Raw genomic sequence first — 13,281 nt, 5'->3', positions numbered from 1 at the left:
ACCACTGATGAGTGCCAAATATTGTATATATTTATCCCTTTTTGTTGGCATTTAACTCATCCTTTGTGCATTAATTCTACATTTTATCCCATATTCTGTATTTTCATTGTTTTCAAGAATAAATATTTTTCTTACTTAATTTTATATTTTTAGGTAATAAATAAAGTCTGGATGACTTGCGGAGCGGAAAAGAGCTGAAGAGTGGTGAAAAGCCGGAAGAAATTACGCAAGGAAGCCGCAAAGAATGGTGCGCACAAGACCAAAAAGTTAGGAATGGGCTCAAGAAGGAAGAATTGTTCTTAAAGAAGATATGGGCTTGGCATACCCAAGACCCAAAACCCTTACCCAAACCCATTTTCTATATCCATACACGCCTCCATCTTCAGCCGTCAGATTAGATTACATCTGAATCCGATGGTCGCTTCACTATAGTGCATCAAAATCTGAAGTTCTTGTCAAACATCATAGTGCCTAAATTCTAAGCCTTCAGATTAGATTGCATTTGAATCCTACGGTCGCTTCTTTGACTATGCATCAAATCTCAATACTTCCGCTTAACACCACAGTACCTAACTCCATCTTGCGCCGTCGGTTTCGTTGTATCTATGCATCCGACGGTAGCTACAAGCTCCACTCCATCTCGCCGTCAGATTGTTCTATCAACTCCACATCCCACGGCCTAGCTTCGAAGATCATCCAACTTGATATCCCCGATCAACACTCTAACACCAAACCCTATACTACCCAAACAAACAGCCCCTCCCCTTCTTTCCATCGACCTCATCCCTCTCTGCAACTCCACCACCTTCTTCACCTGCTACAACCACCATGCAACCACCATACCATCATCACAACCACCTATATTACCTAAACCACCTAATACCCCTCTCTCTAGCCCTCTATTTCACTGATTTCTCACCATTCTTTTCTCTAAAACCCTAGGTGAGAAATCAGTCAAATAGGTGAGTCTAGAGTAGCAGTTGGCGCATGGTAATAGAGCAGGAAGAGATTACAAGGCATGGGTCGACGTTAATTGGGATTGATTTCAGCGAATTAGGTGAGAATACCAAACCCTAATTTCAACTGTTTTGGGAATTTTTGAGGGAATTGTGTAAAACCCTAAATTGGGGGAATTGGGTATAAATAGAGGCTTTGGGGTGTTGTATTGGATATCTCTGGACTAGCCAGTGTATCCCCATGAGGGCTGGACTAGCCAGTTCCTCTTGGGTAGATTTTTCTTCCCTGTTTTGTATTTGTAGATTTAATTTTAATTTTCAATTTTAATTCCAAATTCAGTTTTAGTTTATCTTGTTTCAATTCAGTTTGTTTTATGTTTTAATTCACATTTCATTCTAGTTCACATGTTAGTTTGTAGTTCTCTGTTTAGTAAATGTTTTGTTTTTGTTGCTGTTATGTGAGCTCACATGTGTATGTGTATAGCTAGGCTGAGATGATGCCTTAAGTCACTGTTAGTGGTGGAATGTTAGGTTATAATTCATGTAAATTGAGCTGATTGAGAAATGGAGGAATTTAGTGCTCAACTATGCTTGTGATTGATTGTCCTGTCAAAAGACAGTCAATGCTAGGAGTAAACAGTTGAGCAAGCTTCTTCTCCTTCCATTCCATTTATGTATGCCCTGGAACATAGGCAGGCTTGAACCTTCACCTAGCTCCATTAGGGACAGGGATTTAACATAGAATTACACTATCTGGCTAGGTCACAAGGTGGATTCATAACCTAGTTGTGTTGTTTCTCTGTTTTGTATCTGTAGTTTTGCTCCCCTGCCATTGCCCTTGGCTTAGGCCTTGGTTTGCAACTGTCTTGATTTATCACTACCACATTGCCACTACCATGCCATTGTTAATATGCACATGTAGATCACTGTTGTTTATCATTGTATATATTGCCACATTGTATATAATGACACTATCTCCATTGCCATTGTCCACTTTCCCTTTGATATATTGCCCTGTTTTGCCTTGTTCTGCCCTGTTTTGCTTCCCTGCCCAGCCTGCATTACCCTACTGCTGCTGTTGTGCCTCTCTTCCTTTGCCTGTGCTGTCCACAATACCAGTCCTCTCTTGTCACTGCCCTGTAAATACCCTCTCATGTTGGCCTTGTACATACATTGTTTCACTTTGTTACTTCCTCACTGTCACTTTCTGTTTGCTCACTGTCTTTCTTTACCATTCTTGTTCACTGCTCTCTTGTTACTGCCCACTTTGCTCTCAGCTCTGTCACTTCTCTTCTGCTTTAAGCCCACTGTAAACTCTTAAGGTTAAAGACAGGCCCACTTCACTGTGAAAGCCCAACTCAATCAAAGCTTAGCTCACATCAAAACCCCAGTTTAATTCATTTCAAAACCACTGAGCCCAAGAGCACTTCAAGATCATTGAGCCCAGTCTACAGTTCTCCCCAAAGCCTAGTTTACTGATAGGCTAAAGCTAAAGCCCAGTTCATTCCCAAAGAACTCAAAGGCCCAAAGCACAATCATAACCCATTGGTTACCAAAATCCATTGGTACCCAAAGCCCAACAATAGAAATTTAGAGCCCAAAATAGCTAGAAAACTCCAAAACACACCCAGTCTCTGTGGATCGACCCATACTTGCACGAGCTACAACTGACGAAATGCACTTGCGGTATTACTGTAGGCCCGTTTCATTTCGCTTCAATTTTATACGCTTTTCCGGGCCCACCAACCACCGTCCGCCACCCTCGCTACCGCGCCAGCCACCGCCACCAGCCAACACCACCACTATCGACCACCGCCGATCACCAATGTCGCCGACCACCACTGACCAAAACCAGCACCACCGCCAACAACTGCCGCACCGCCACCAGCACCACAACCGCCCACCACCACCACCGACCAAAAATTAAATGAAACCGGTTTTGGTTTCATCATTAATACGATGAAACCGATTTTGGTTTCATCATAAAATAAGATGAAACCGATTTTGGTTTCATCATAAAATAAGATGAAACCATAATTGGTTTCGTGAGAATTCAACTGTAAGAAAAATTATAAGAGGTATTATACATGTTCATTGATAGAAAGACAGAATTGAAATGTCATGATTGACATGGCATGCCTAAATGCTATTTCGCAAAGCTTCGAAACACCAACGGATGAAACGTAACTAAACAAAGTGAACCTTAGTCGAAGATCGATCCTTTTTCCGGAAACGCATATATAAGCAACTATTGTAACCAAAAAAATCTAAGAAATCCATTCAAAAAAGACACAAAATTGCAGATATGCAGATGCAACATAACAAAAGTATACAAGATAAAAATACATCGAAGCTAGGCAGAGCATCGGTCATCCAAGACTGTACAATAAGGTAAGTGCATAGATGTGTTGTTTCACATATATATCAGTCATAGTCTAAGAATGAGACAAGATGGATGAAATCGTGCAGATCTTAGTTAAAAACTCACAGTGATGAATTTGCCAGTGTTTTGGCCATTAGCGCGATAGTATTTATTGGCTAGAGGACCTTGCACTACTCCTTATGGACCCAGCTTATCTTTATACACTGGGGGAGAAGGAGGATACTTGTTAACTGCAGGTACATTTTGAACTGGGGGGTCTGAGTAGCAAAAGCAGTTGAAGCAGCAACAAGTGCAACAGGTGTAGATGGTTTTGGTTCCTCGGGAGCAGCAAAGAGATATCCTAAAAACTCTGACCTCCTCCATAACTGACTCCACGACCCATTTATCTGAAACACCAACAAGATTGGTTTCGTCGACATAAAATATAGAAAAAAAATCACATATTAGATGAAATAAAAATTTCATTCAAACCTCAGCAACATCATTAGTTACAACTAGAATTCGAACCACACAACTACCTAAACATCATCACATTCAGTTTCATAACATTCTGTAAAGCACCCACCAACAACATTTTGTAACTCAACTTTTTATGTTTCAGACTTAACGTAAACATAAGTACCACTTCTTTGATTCAAAGCACATAATCTCCATCACAGCTAGCATTATATTTTAATCCACAGATATCAAACACAACAACAATTCAAACTCATAAACAAAATTCAATTTAAGTAAGGATAAGATTAGATGGAACAAATTTTGGTTTCATTATAAATAAGATGAAACCATAGTTGGTTTCGTCAGATATAAACCATGATTCATTCTGTTTGACCACACCAATAGCAATAACATGTGTTGGCTTATAAAAAAAAATAACTTGAAACTCGCATAAATATTGTAAGGCATGGACACACAGAGGTCTCAATATTCAGAACAGGGTCATTCAATTCATTCATTATAGCCAAGCCCAAAGGTAAGTCATACAGGAAAAATAAGGTAAAACTACCATGGTTAGCGCGGGTACGTAAGACTCCGACTTGTTAAGCTACACTGTTGTTGTTGAGATTAAATCATCTTAATTAACGAAGAATAAAGCAAATCAATGATATTAACTTGTTAAGTTACACTGTTGTTGCTGAGGTCAGATCACACACACTAGCAAGTAACAAAAAAAACTAAAGGTAATTCTACTGAAAATGAAGTTGAATTCAGTGAAACCCACTAGTAACGATATGGATTGAAAAAAAATGGAATATGGGTTCTTAATCTTATAAAAATCATTCATTTTATTTCTACAAGTTTGCCATACAAATAATAACAATACAAATTGAAGATAAAATTGGAAATCAAAACATTAATTAAGAATTGGGTATGTTTTTCCAATTTACCTGAATTTCGAGAGAGCTAAGAGAAGAGACTGCGGAATCAAGAACAAATTTGCGCCTACCCATGATAGCAATAAAAGCTCCATGTCTACCAAAGCTACTGATCTACCTCCAGTATTCAAATCTACTTTCCCTTTCACTATATCAACCTTAAATGGAGACTCCATTTCCACACTTCTTCTGTAAAAACTAAAAAAATGTTGGTCGACCTCCTAGTTGTTTCAAGTAAAACGACAACTACATCCATACGTGAGTTGGAGTACAATATAGGTAGTTGAAGCTTTTTTTATCTCAGGTGGTTTAATTTATAAAACATATGGGTCAATGTTAAAAAAACATATAACCAAAATTAGATAAAACCAAAATTGGTTTCACCAAAATTAGATGAAACCGAAATTGGTTTCATCATAAATGTACTCTTCAGTGTTTCATAATCGATGAAATATGGTCAAACTAGGGAGGTACTCTCCAATCCCTAGCAGGTCCAGCACATTTTAAGCAAAACGAAAGTTCTGTAAACTAAAACTAACAAGAAACGACATGGAGCGAGTGAACAATCTTTCATAAACATCAAAAGTATCAGAATTAGGTGGTGCAGTCTGCAATGCAGAAGACTTTATACATCAATTTCAACAATTTTAAAAGCATGACTACAAATAAAACGAATCAACCTACCGTTTTAGTTGCAAATCGCTGCTTCCTCATCATCATTTGTAACAACAACATCATGAATCATATAAATATCATGTCTCTTTTCACCAAGTTTAATTTTCATCATAAACCCTAAAAATATCATATCTCTTTTCCCCAAGTTTAATTTTCATCATAAATTCAACTGAAACATTAAAAACTAATTGGTAAGGTTATAAATCGAAAACAACAACTCATATATTCATGTTCATACACAACTGATTTCGTATTATTTGTAAGGATATGGCTTCTCGTTTGCAGGAAATGAATTGAAAAACAAATAAAATTTTATGTGACGACATATAATTGCCGTTTAAGCCTGTAAAATTGCAGGAAATGAATTGAAAAACAAATAAAAATTCATCTCATCAATTCAACTCATCTCAAAAACAAATTTTTGAATCTGTTTAATCTTGTGATGAGAATATCAAAGGAAGAATTGATTTACTCATCGTTTGAGACCAATTCTTCATTACCCTAGACCTAGTTTATCAAATCGCCAATCCAATTGACATTTGAGACCAGATTTTTTTTTACATCCAACTTGAAAATAGATAGATTGAGAAGAAAAATCATATCAATCTTACACAAAAAAAATCAAATCTCTAGATTTAGTTCGATTTTCACCTTTTTATTTTCCCTCACTTCCCATTCTCGATCTGTATACATTTATGTTGGTACCGGATTATGAGACGATTTTGGTGGAGAATCAGGAGAACACCGTGGTTCTGATGGTGGTGCGGGAAGATTTGGAGGAGGTTCTGGTGGTGGTGGTGGTATGAGTGAAGACGAAGAGAGAATACAGATCTCGTATGGAGAAGAAGAAGTGGATGGTAGGGTAAGCTGGGTATTTTTTGAAAATGAAATGGACGTAATTCACCCATATTAACGGATTTGGGTTTTTTGTTTCATTTTTATAGATATGATTTTCATTTAGCCCAAATAATATGGTTGTGTAAGTGTATCACCTTGGTTTTTTATAGTTTAATATGAAATGTAAAACGAAATTACTACATGTGATATACGATACAAGGAAGAAAACATTTGAACGTAAGCATTTACAATTCTAGAATCGTTTATGAAGTTTGAATTTAGGGCTGATTCGACTGTACCAAATAGGGCGGAAACATCCTATTTGCGTTATCCTGAAACTTTGATACAAATACCGACGCAAACCAGAGCAGGAATGTTTTCTGAATTCATTTCCATGAAGCGATAATGGATATCCTCTCAATTTCCTCCACCACCACACACACTCATCATCATACCTCACCTTTTTCTCCATCTTCTCCGCTCCTCCCTCCCAAATTTCAAACCACCCTTACTTTCTCCGCCAAATCCTCATCAGAATCCGACATTCAACCTAACCCTTCTCGTTTCTCCAGCAATGTCCGTCGCCCTAAACCTCTCAAAACCACCACATCCACAACCCCCACTAAATCCATGCCTCTTCCTACTCCAAACCCTAAAAAAACTTCCATTAACCCTCTTCGCAAGCTTGTGAATCCACCTAAAGCCCATAGAAATCCAGATGATCTTACTAACAAACTCTGGCTTACTAGTAGAATATCACCTCCACCACCGCCCCCTCCACCTCCGCCACCAACGCCGCCACTGCAGGAAGCTGTTTCCGTTGTTAAAGAGACTACTCGAAAAAGTAAAGTAAAGGTGCTGGATGCTAAGAGTGATACAATTCGTGAATGTCGTCAAGAAGGTAAGATTTTTGTCGGAAATCTTCCTACATGGATTAAGAAAAATGAGGTGGCTGAATTTTTTAGACAATTTGGACCTATTAAAGATGTGATATTGATTAAAGGACATGAGGATCCTGAGAGAAATGTTGGTTATGGTTTTATCATATACGGTGGTGCTACGGCTGCCAATTCGGCTATGAAATCAGTGGAATTTGACGGAGTGGAGTTTCATGGTAGGGTTTTGACTGTAAAGTTAGATGATGGGAGGAGATTGAAAACTAGGTCAGATGATAGGGATAGATGGTTAGCAGGGTCAGATGAAGTTGAGTATCGATCTAATTGGCACCAAGAAAGAGAATCTTCGAGGAATGATTTGAGAAAGGTTCTTGAGACTGAGCCTGAGAATTGGCAGAGTGTTGTTCGTTGTTTTGAAAGAATTAAGAAGGTATCTACTTTGGAAATGTGTATTTGTGTTTCTAGCTTGATATCTAGTTTATTTATTTTGACTTAAACTAGTTTTGATGTTTTGAGTTACCAGCCTTCGAGAAGAGAATTTGGGTTGATGGTTAACTATTATGCAAGGCGAGGAGATGCACATCGCGCACGAGAAGTTTTCGAGAGAATGCGAGCAAGGGGAATCGAACCAACCTCACACGTCTACACAAGGTAAGAGTTGCCATTTTGTATGTTTGGTTTAGATTTTTACTTTAATCATTTGTTAGACTGAAATTTATTTTTTGAGAATGAAGATATATAAACTTGTCTCAGACTACACTCTTGTTTCTTTCATCATCCCGCATTGAAGGTAATTCATTTCATGCAGCCTTATTCATGCTTATGCAGTTGCTAGAGACATGGAGGAAGCATTATCGTGCGTGAGAAAAATGAAAGTGGAAGGCATTGAACTGAATATAGTGACATACAGTGTAGTTATCGGTGGATTTGCCAAAATTGGAAATGCCGAGTAAGTCAAATTCTCACATCTGGTACCTTATCTCTTAGTGATAAAAATTCCTCTGTTAGTGATGGTAGACCTTTTTTAGTAGGATCAGAATGACGAATTTCATTTCATCCTAATTCTCGTTTATACTGTTTCGGAAGAGCTGCAGATAAATGGTTTAAGGAAGCAAAAGGGGCACATGAAACCTTGAATGCTATTATTTATGGCAATATAATATATGCTCACTGGTAAGTCTTGATATCCATTGAAGTGCTTGTATTCAGTAGCTGTACTCTGCTTAGCTATCAATGCCTTGATAGCACTGTATGCTATTTTTATGAGTGATGCTCATCCTTCTTTTTGCCCAAATGCAGCCAGGCCTGTAACATGGACCGAGCTGAAGATCTAGTAAGGGAGATGGAAGAAGAAGGAATTGATGCTCCAATTGACATATATCATACTATGATGGATGGTTACACGAACATTAGCAATGAAGAGAAGTGTCTTGTCGTGTTTAAAAGACTTGAGGTACACATTTTTGTTGATTAAATGGTATGATTTGTTTGCGGTGTCTGTTCAGTTTATATGATAAATGCGAGACTAAGAAGGGTAGTTATTTAAATAGCTATATGTATACAAATGTAAACATCTTATGTCAATACCTGGTCATTATTGCGAGTTCAAAGGTTAATGTTTTTGTGCTCTACTTAATTCTTACCTCAATAGTATTTGAAGCTCCAAGGAGTATGGTAGATTAACTTCATAATGATACACTGATGCTATTTCTATCTTGACTGTTCTTATATATCCTGTTAATGTTTCTGCAGGAATGCGGTTTTACACCTTCAGTAATTAGCTATGGGTGTCTCATTAATCTTCTCACAAAGGTGAAACTCTGCCTTCCATTCGACAGTAGTGATTAAACCTTCTTTAGCTCTTGGTTTTGATCCTTTTAATAAATCATGATAATGTTGAATGTTTTATAACGTGCTGTGGAACTGGATGGTTCACTTACTTGGGTATGAATAACTAACCCAGAACTGGGAATCTAGAGTGCTTGCAGTTAAACTTTTGGTAATATGTGTCAAGAACAGCGTGTAAATTAATTGACAAGCACCCAAGAAATTCATTAAGCCTAGTTAATTGCCTGTAACGATGTGGATATAAATCGGCCTACCCTTGTTATATAATGTTCTCTCAGCCATAGATAGGTAACATAGTGGGATACCTTCAAAAAAAAAAAAAAAAAAATCGACAACTTTGTCAATACTATATCTGTTTGTAAGATGACCATGTACGGTTTGTTCAAGTTACTTTTGTAACATCTTCATGTGATCGTTGTTTCAGATGGGTAAAGTTACTAAAGCTTTAGAGGTCAGCAAAAAGATGGAATCAAATGGAATTAAACACAACATGAAAACCTACTCAATGTTGATTAATGGGTTTTTGAAGCTTAGTGATTGGGCAAATGCATTTGCTATTTTTGAGGACGTGGTCAAAGCAGGCTTAAAGCCGGACGCAGTGCTTTACAACAATGTCATCAGAGCCTTCTGTGGGATGGGAAACATGGATAGAGCCATCCGTACTGTTGAAGAGATGCAGAAACAGAGATTGAGGCCTACCTTGCGTACCTTTATGCCAATAATACATCGGTTTGCAAAATTAGGAGAGATGAGAAGAGCCTTGGACATTTTTGATATGATGCGGAGAAGTGGATGCATCCCCAATGTGCACACATTCAATGCGTTAATCGTTGGTCTTGTTGAAAAGCATCAGGTGATATATGGATGACAGCAGATGGCTTCTTGGAACATTATAGATGGCAACTCAGTGACAGTTTTCTATACTCCCCACTATCAACATGTCTATCTTGTTTTGTTTTGTTTTGTTTTGCAGATGGATAAGGCGGTTGCGATAATTGATGAGATGTTACTAGCTGGAGTTACTCCTAATGAACATACTTATACCAAGATCATGCACGGTTATGCATCCCTAGGCGATACTGGCAAAGCTTTTGAGTACTTCACCAAGATGAAAAATGAGGGTCTAGAATTAGATGTGTTCTCGTATCAAGCGCTACTCAAGGCATGTTGCAAGGCAGGCAGGATGCAAAGTGCCTTAGCAGTCACAAGAGAAATGAGTTCTAAGAATATTCCAAGAAACACTTTTGTTTACAACATATTAATTGATGGGTATGGAAGTCAATTTTTGTGAATCTTCATGTGTAGTTTACTTGGAGTTTTCTTGTCAAGGTTTAGATATTCTTTTTACTTTGTATGTCTTTTCCTATATGTAGTTATCTTTCTCTGCTGTATTTCGTGATTCGGTGCTTGATTCATTAATTTATTTTTGCAATTTTTTTCCGTAAAGATGGGCTCGAAGAGGAGATGTTTGGGAAGCTGCTGATCTGATGCAGCAAATGAAGCAAGATGGGGTTTTTCCTGATATTCATACATACACATCTTTCATAAATGCATGTTCAAAAGCTGGAGACATGCTGGTATGTAGTCCTAACTGATTGAATTAGCAGTTTAACTTCTGTTACGTTCGTTTATTGCTAATTAGGGTTTCTTAGACAAATAATTATCCTGATGAGAGAGTTCTCTAAAATGCAGAGAGCAACAAAGACGATAAAGGAAATGGAAGCTATAGGTGTGAAGCCTAACCTTAAAACGTACACCACATTAATCAATGGATGGGCCCGTGCAGCTCACCCTGAAAAGGCTTTAACCTGCTTCAAAGATATGAAGTCATCAGGGTGGAAGCCAGACAAAGCTGTATACCACTGTCTAATAACGTCTCTGCTATCCAGAGCTACTTTCACTGAAGAATATATATATTCCGGTATCTTGTCCATCTCTAGAGAGATGGTAGAACTTGGTTTGACAGTTGACATGGGAACTGCGGTGCATTGGTCTAGGTGTCTACGTAAGATTGAAAGGTCAGGAGGAGAGCTCACTGAAGCTCTACAGAAGTCCTTCCCTCCTGCTTGGAATTCGTCTGAAAATCTTGAGATTACGAATCATGAAGATGATGATAACGTTGATGACGATGGTGATGACAGTGATGCAAATTATTCTGATGAGGACGAGATTGAAGAAAAAGAAAGTGATATATGTGGGAATAAACCTCATGATCGCTCGGTTGACCACAGATTATGGTTTTAATCTAAGAAGTTCTCATTTTGGTTGTATTTTTAGGTGACAATTTAGAATCTCCTGTGGGGCATCAACCTTGCATCTAATTAAAAATTCATCAAATTAGTTTTCATTTGTCAAGTTCTGCAGTTGTGCAATTTGTATTAGGAGGTCTGGTGGTAAGATTCGTGTTGGGGTCTCTTTCTTTGTTATATTAAAAATCATCGATGTAGAGTAGCACCAATCCATTGTAGTCCAGCCCGGTTAGGATACCTGGCTTTCACCCAGGCGACCCGGGTTCAAATCCCGGCAATGGAACATAAACATTTTTGGCAATCAGAAAATTTGCTGAGAAAATTTCATAGTTAAACCATTGTTGAGTCTCTATTAAAAAGAACAAATTAAAGGGATTTAACTCAATCACTTGAATTGTTTGGCGCCAAAATATTATTTCAGAACCCAAAAATATTGAAATTAAATTGTTGTTTGTGATTAGGTTCTGGATTTTGATGAAAATTGAAAAAAAAATTAAGGTTTTTGTATTTGTTTTAGATAATTAGAATTATTAAGGTTTGTGTAAATGGTAATTTAGTATTTTAACGTATATTAGACACCCCATATCCCCTTCTCTAGGATGGTTGAAGAAAAGAATAGGCCTCAAATAAAGTGTATACGCCTCAAACTAGGGATGTTTTCTATCAACCTATTCTTCTTATTTGGTTTTTGATTGGCTATATATTTAAAATTGAAAATTTCCGGAGATTTTTTTTTGCTGGATTTATCTAGAATCGGCAGATGTGTATGTGCATATCAACCGATAATAGACATGTCGAAAATGTAATTTTTTGTCAAACATTAGGATTGGTCGTGATAGATTCTTATATGGACCGACCCTGACATAGATCCTCGGAATCGATTCTAGTTGAGATCCTTATTAGGGATCCGTCCTAATAGAGATCCTTGAATCACCTATTCAACCACGGAATAAGTTTCACAAGTATACTCCCTTAAACTATGTAAGTAAAACAAAATTCTAAGGCATGGATACATCTGGAAGTTCAAAACACTGAATAATAAGAAATTACTAATTAGTGTTATATCGATTCTACGAAGTATATAGATAAACTTTACTTCGTAACTCCATATACTTAAGTTGTATAGAACAACTAGTATATCATTCCTTGATACTTTGACCATAATATAATGACCATTCACCAATACTAAATTCAATGTAAACAAACTTTACTTACCGATATAAAAGAACAAAAGATGGAAATGGAACAAGTCAAGCCTGTTGTTACTAACCTCGAACGGAAAGATGGTGTCTTCTTTGATGTTGATACGTCTTCAGATTCTTCATGAATAACAAAAGCAAGTATCAATATATCTATGTTCCTAGTATAATTAACGAAGTTGACATTAGCAATCATATCGAGAAATTTTGAGTTTCAGTACAAAATTGACAATCAAACTTGACATACTAGCGTTTGGTGAGTTTAGCCGAGCAATGCTCTAACATAAGTGTGTACGAGTTAAACTGTGAACGTTCATAAGTGTCGACATAGTGATTTGAATATGTGTTGAATCCTAATATTGAGGTCTATACATCAGTCGGTACCAGACTGCCAATGGCGGTTTTTACAAACTTAAACTAAATACCAAAACAATTAAAACACATCAAGTTCAAGTTTTCAAACAAGCAAAGTTTAAAATTTAAACATCTGTAAAGTTTTCAGCTTTTAGTTCTTTGATAGATGTTATTTTTGTCGTATATATTCAATCTGATATGGATGGCGTTGTGTATATCTTATACTTTTAATGTGGTTATTTAAACAAAAATCTAATGAAAATTACTATGTGATTGGTGCGAAACACGGGTGCAATCTAGTTTCTTGAAAAGGTTATTGTGAGATTTAATTTTTATTTTTTTCCCTGTCTGATATTCTTGTTATTTTTTATTTTATTTTTGTTAACGTGCTTGTAAGTATAATACTGATAGTAATATATCTATTATCTGCAAGCCTTATATCTTTAAGATTGATGACTTACTGAGAATGCCATGATGTAAAAGTCTAGAACCCTTAATATCAAAAATT

General features: G+C 37.0%; 1 protein-coding gene and 1 non-coding gene across 2 annotated transcripts; both read left to right on the top strand.

Annotated features, from left to right (window-relative positions):
* The first annotated feature begins 6,608 nt into the window (after positions 1–6,608).
* LOC113310298 (pentatricopeptide repeat-containing protein At5g04810, chloroplastic-like) lies at positions 6,609–11,385 on the top strand. The gene is made up of 10 exons (XM_026558918.1): positions 6,609–7,553; positions 7,647–7,774; positions 7,932–8,072; positions 8,210–8,296; positions 8,423–8,576; positions 8,876–8,935; positions 9,396–9,824; positions 9,945–10,240; positions 10,419–10,548; positions 10,664–11,385. Exons 1-10 carry the CDS (start codon positions 6,633–6,635, stop codon positions 11,213–11,215), a joined length of 2,898 nt encoding a protein of 965 aa, XP_026414703.1. The 5' UTR covers positions 6,609–6,632; the 3' UTR covers positions 11,216–11,385.
* Positions 11,386–11,429: 44 nt separating this feature from the next.
* On the top strand, positions 11,430–11,503 carry TRNAE-UUC. Its single transcript has one exon. It is a non-coding gene; the product is annotated as a tRNA-Glu (tRNA).
* Positions 11,504–13,281: the final 1,778 nt, after the last annotated feature.

This window comes from Papaver somniferum, chromosome 9, assembly GCF_003573695.1.
Source record: "Papaver somniferum cultivar HN1 chromosome 9, ASM357369v1, whole genome shotgun sequence".
NCBI lineage: Eukaryota > Viridiplantae > Streptophyta > Magnoliopsida > Ranunculales > Papaveraceae > Papaver > Papaver somniferum.
Note: the sequence above shows the minus strand (reverse complement) of the source record. Positions and strands in the feature narration are given on the sequence as shown.

Bases quoted from the DNA above. Each gene is read 5' to 3' on its own strand.
- LOC113310298 (XM_026558918.1), top strand. From the start codon at position 6,633: ATGGATATCCTCTCAATTTCCTCCACCACCACACACACTCATCATCAT. The intron at 7,554-7,646 runs GTATCTACTTTG...TTGAGTTACCAG, and splicing joins GTTTTGAAAGAATTAAGAAG to CCTTCGAGAAGAGAATTTGG. The intron at 9,825-9,944 runs GTGATATATGGA...TTTGTTTTGCAG, and splicing joins GTCTTGTTGAAAAGCATCAG to ATGGATAAGGCGGTTGCGAT.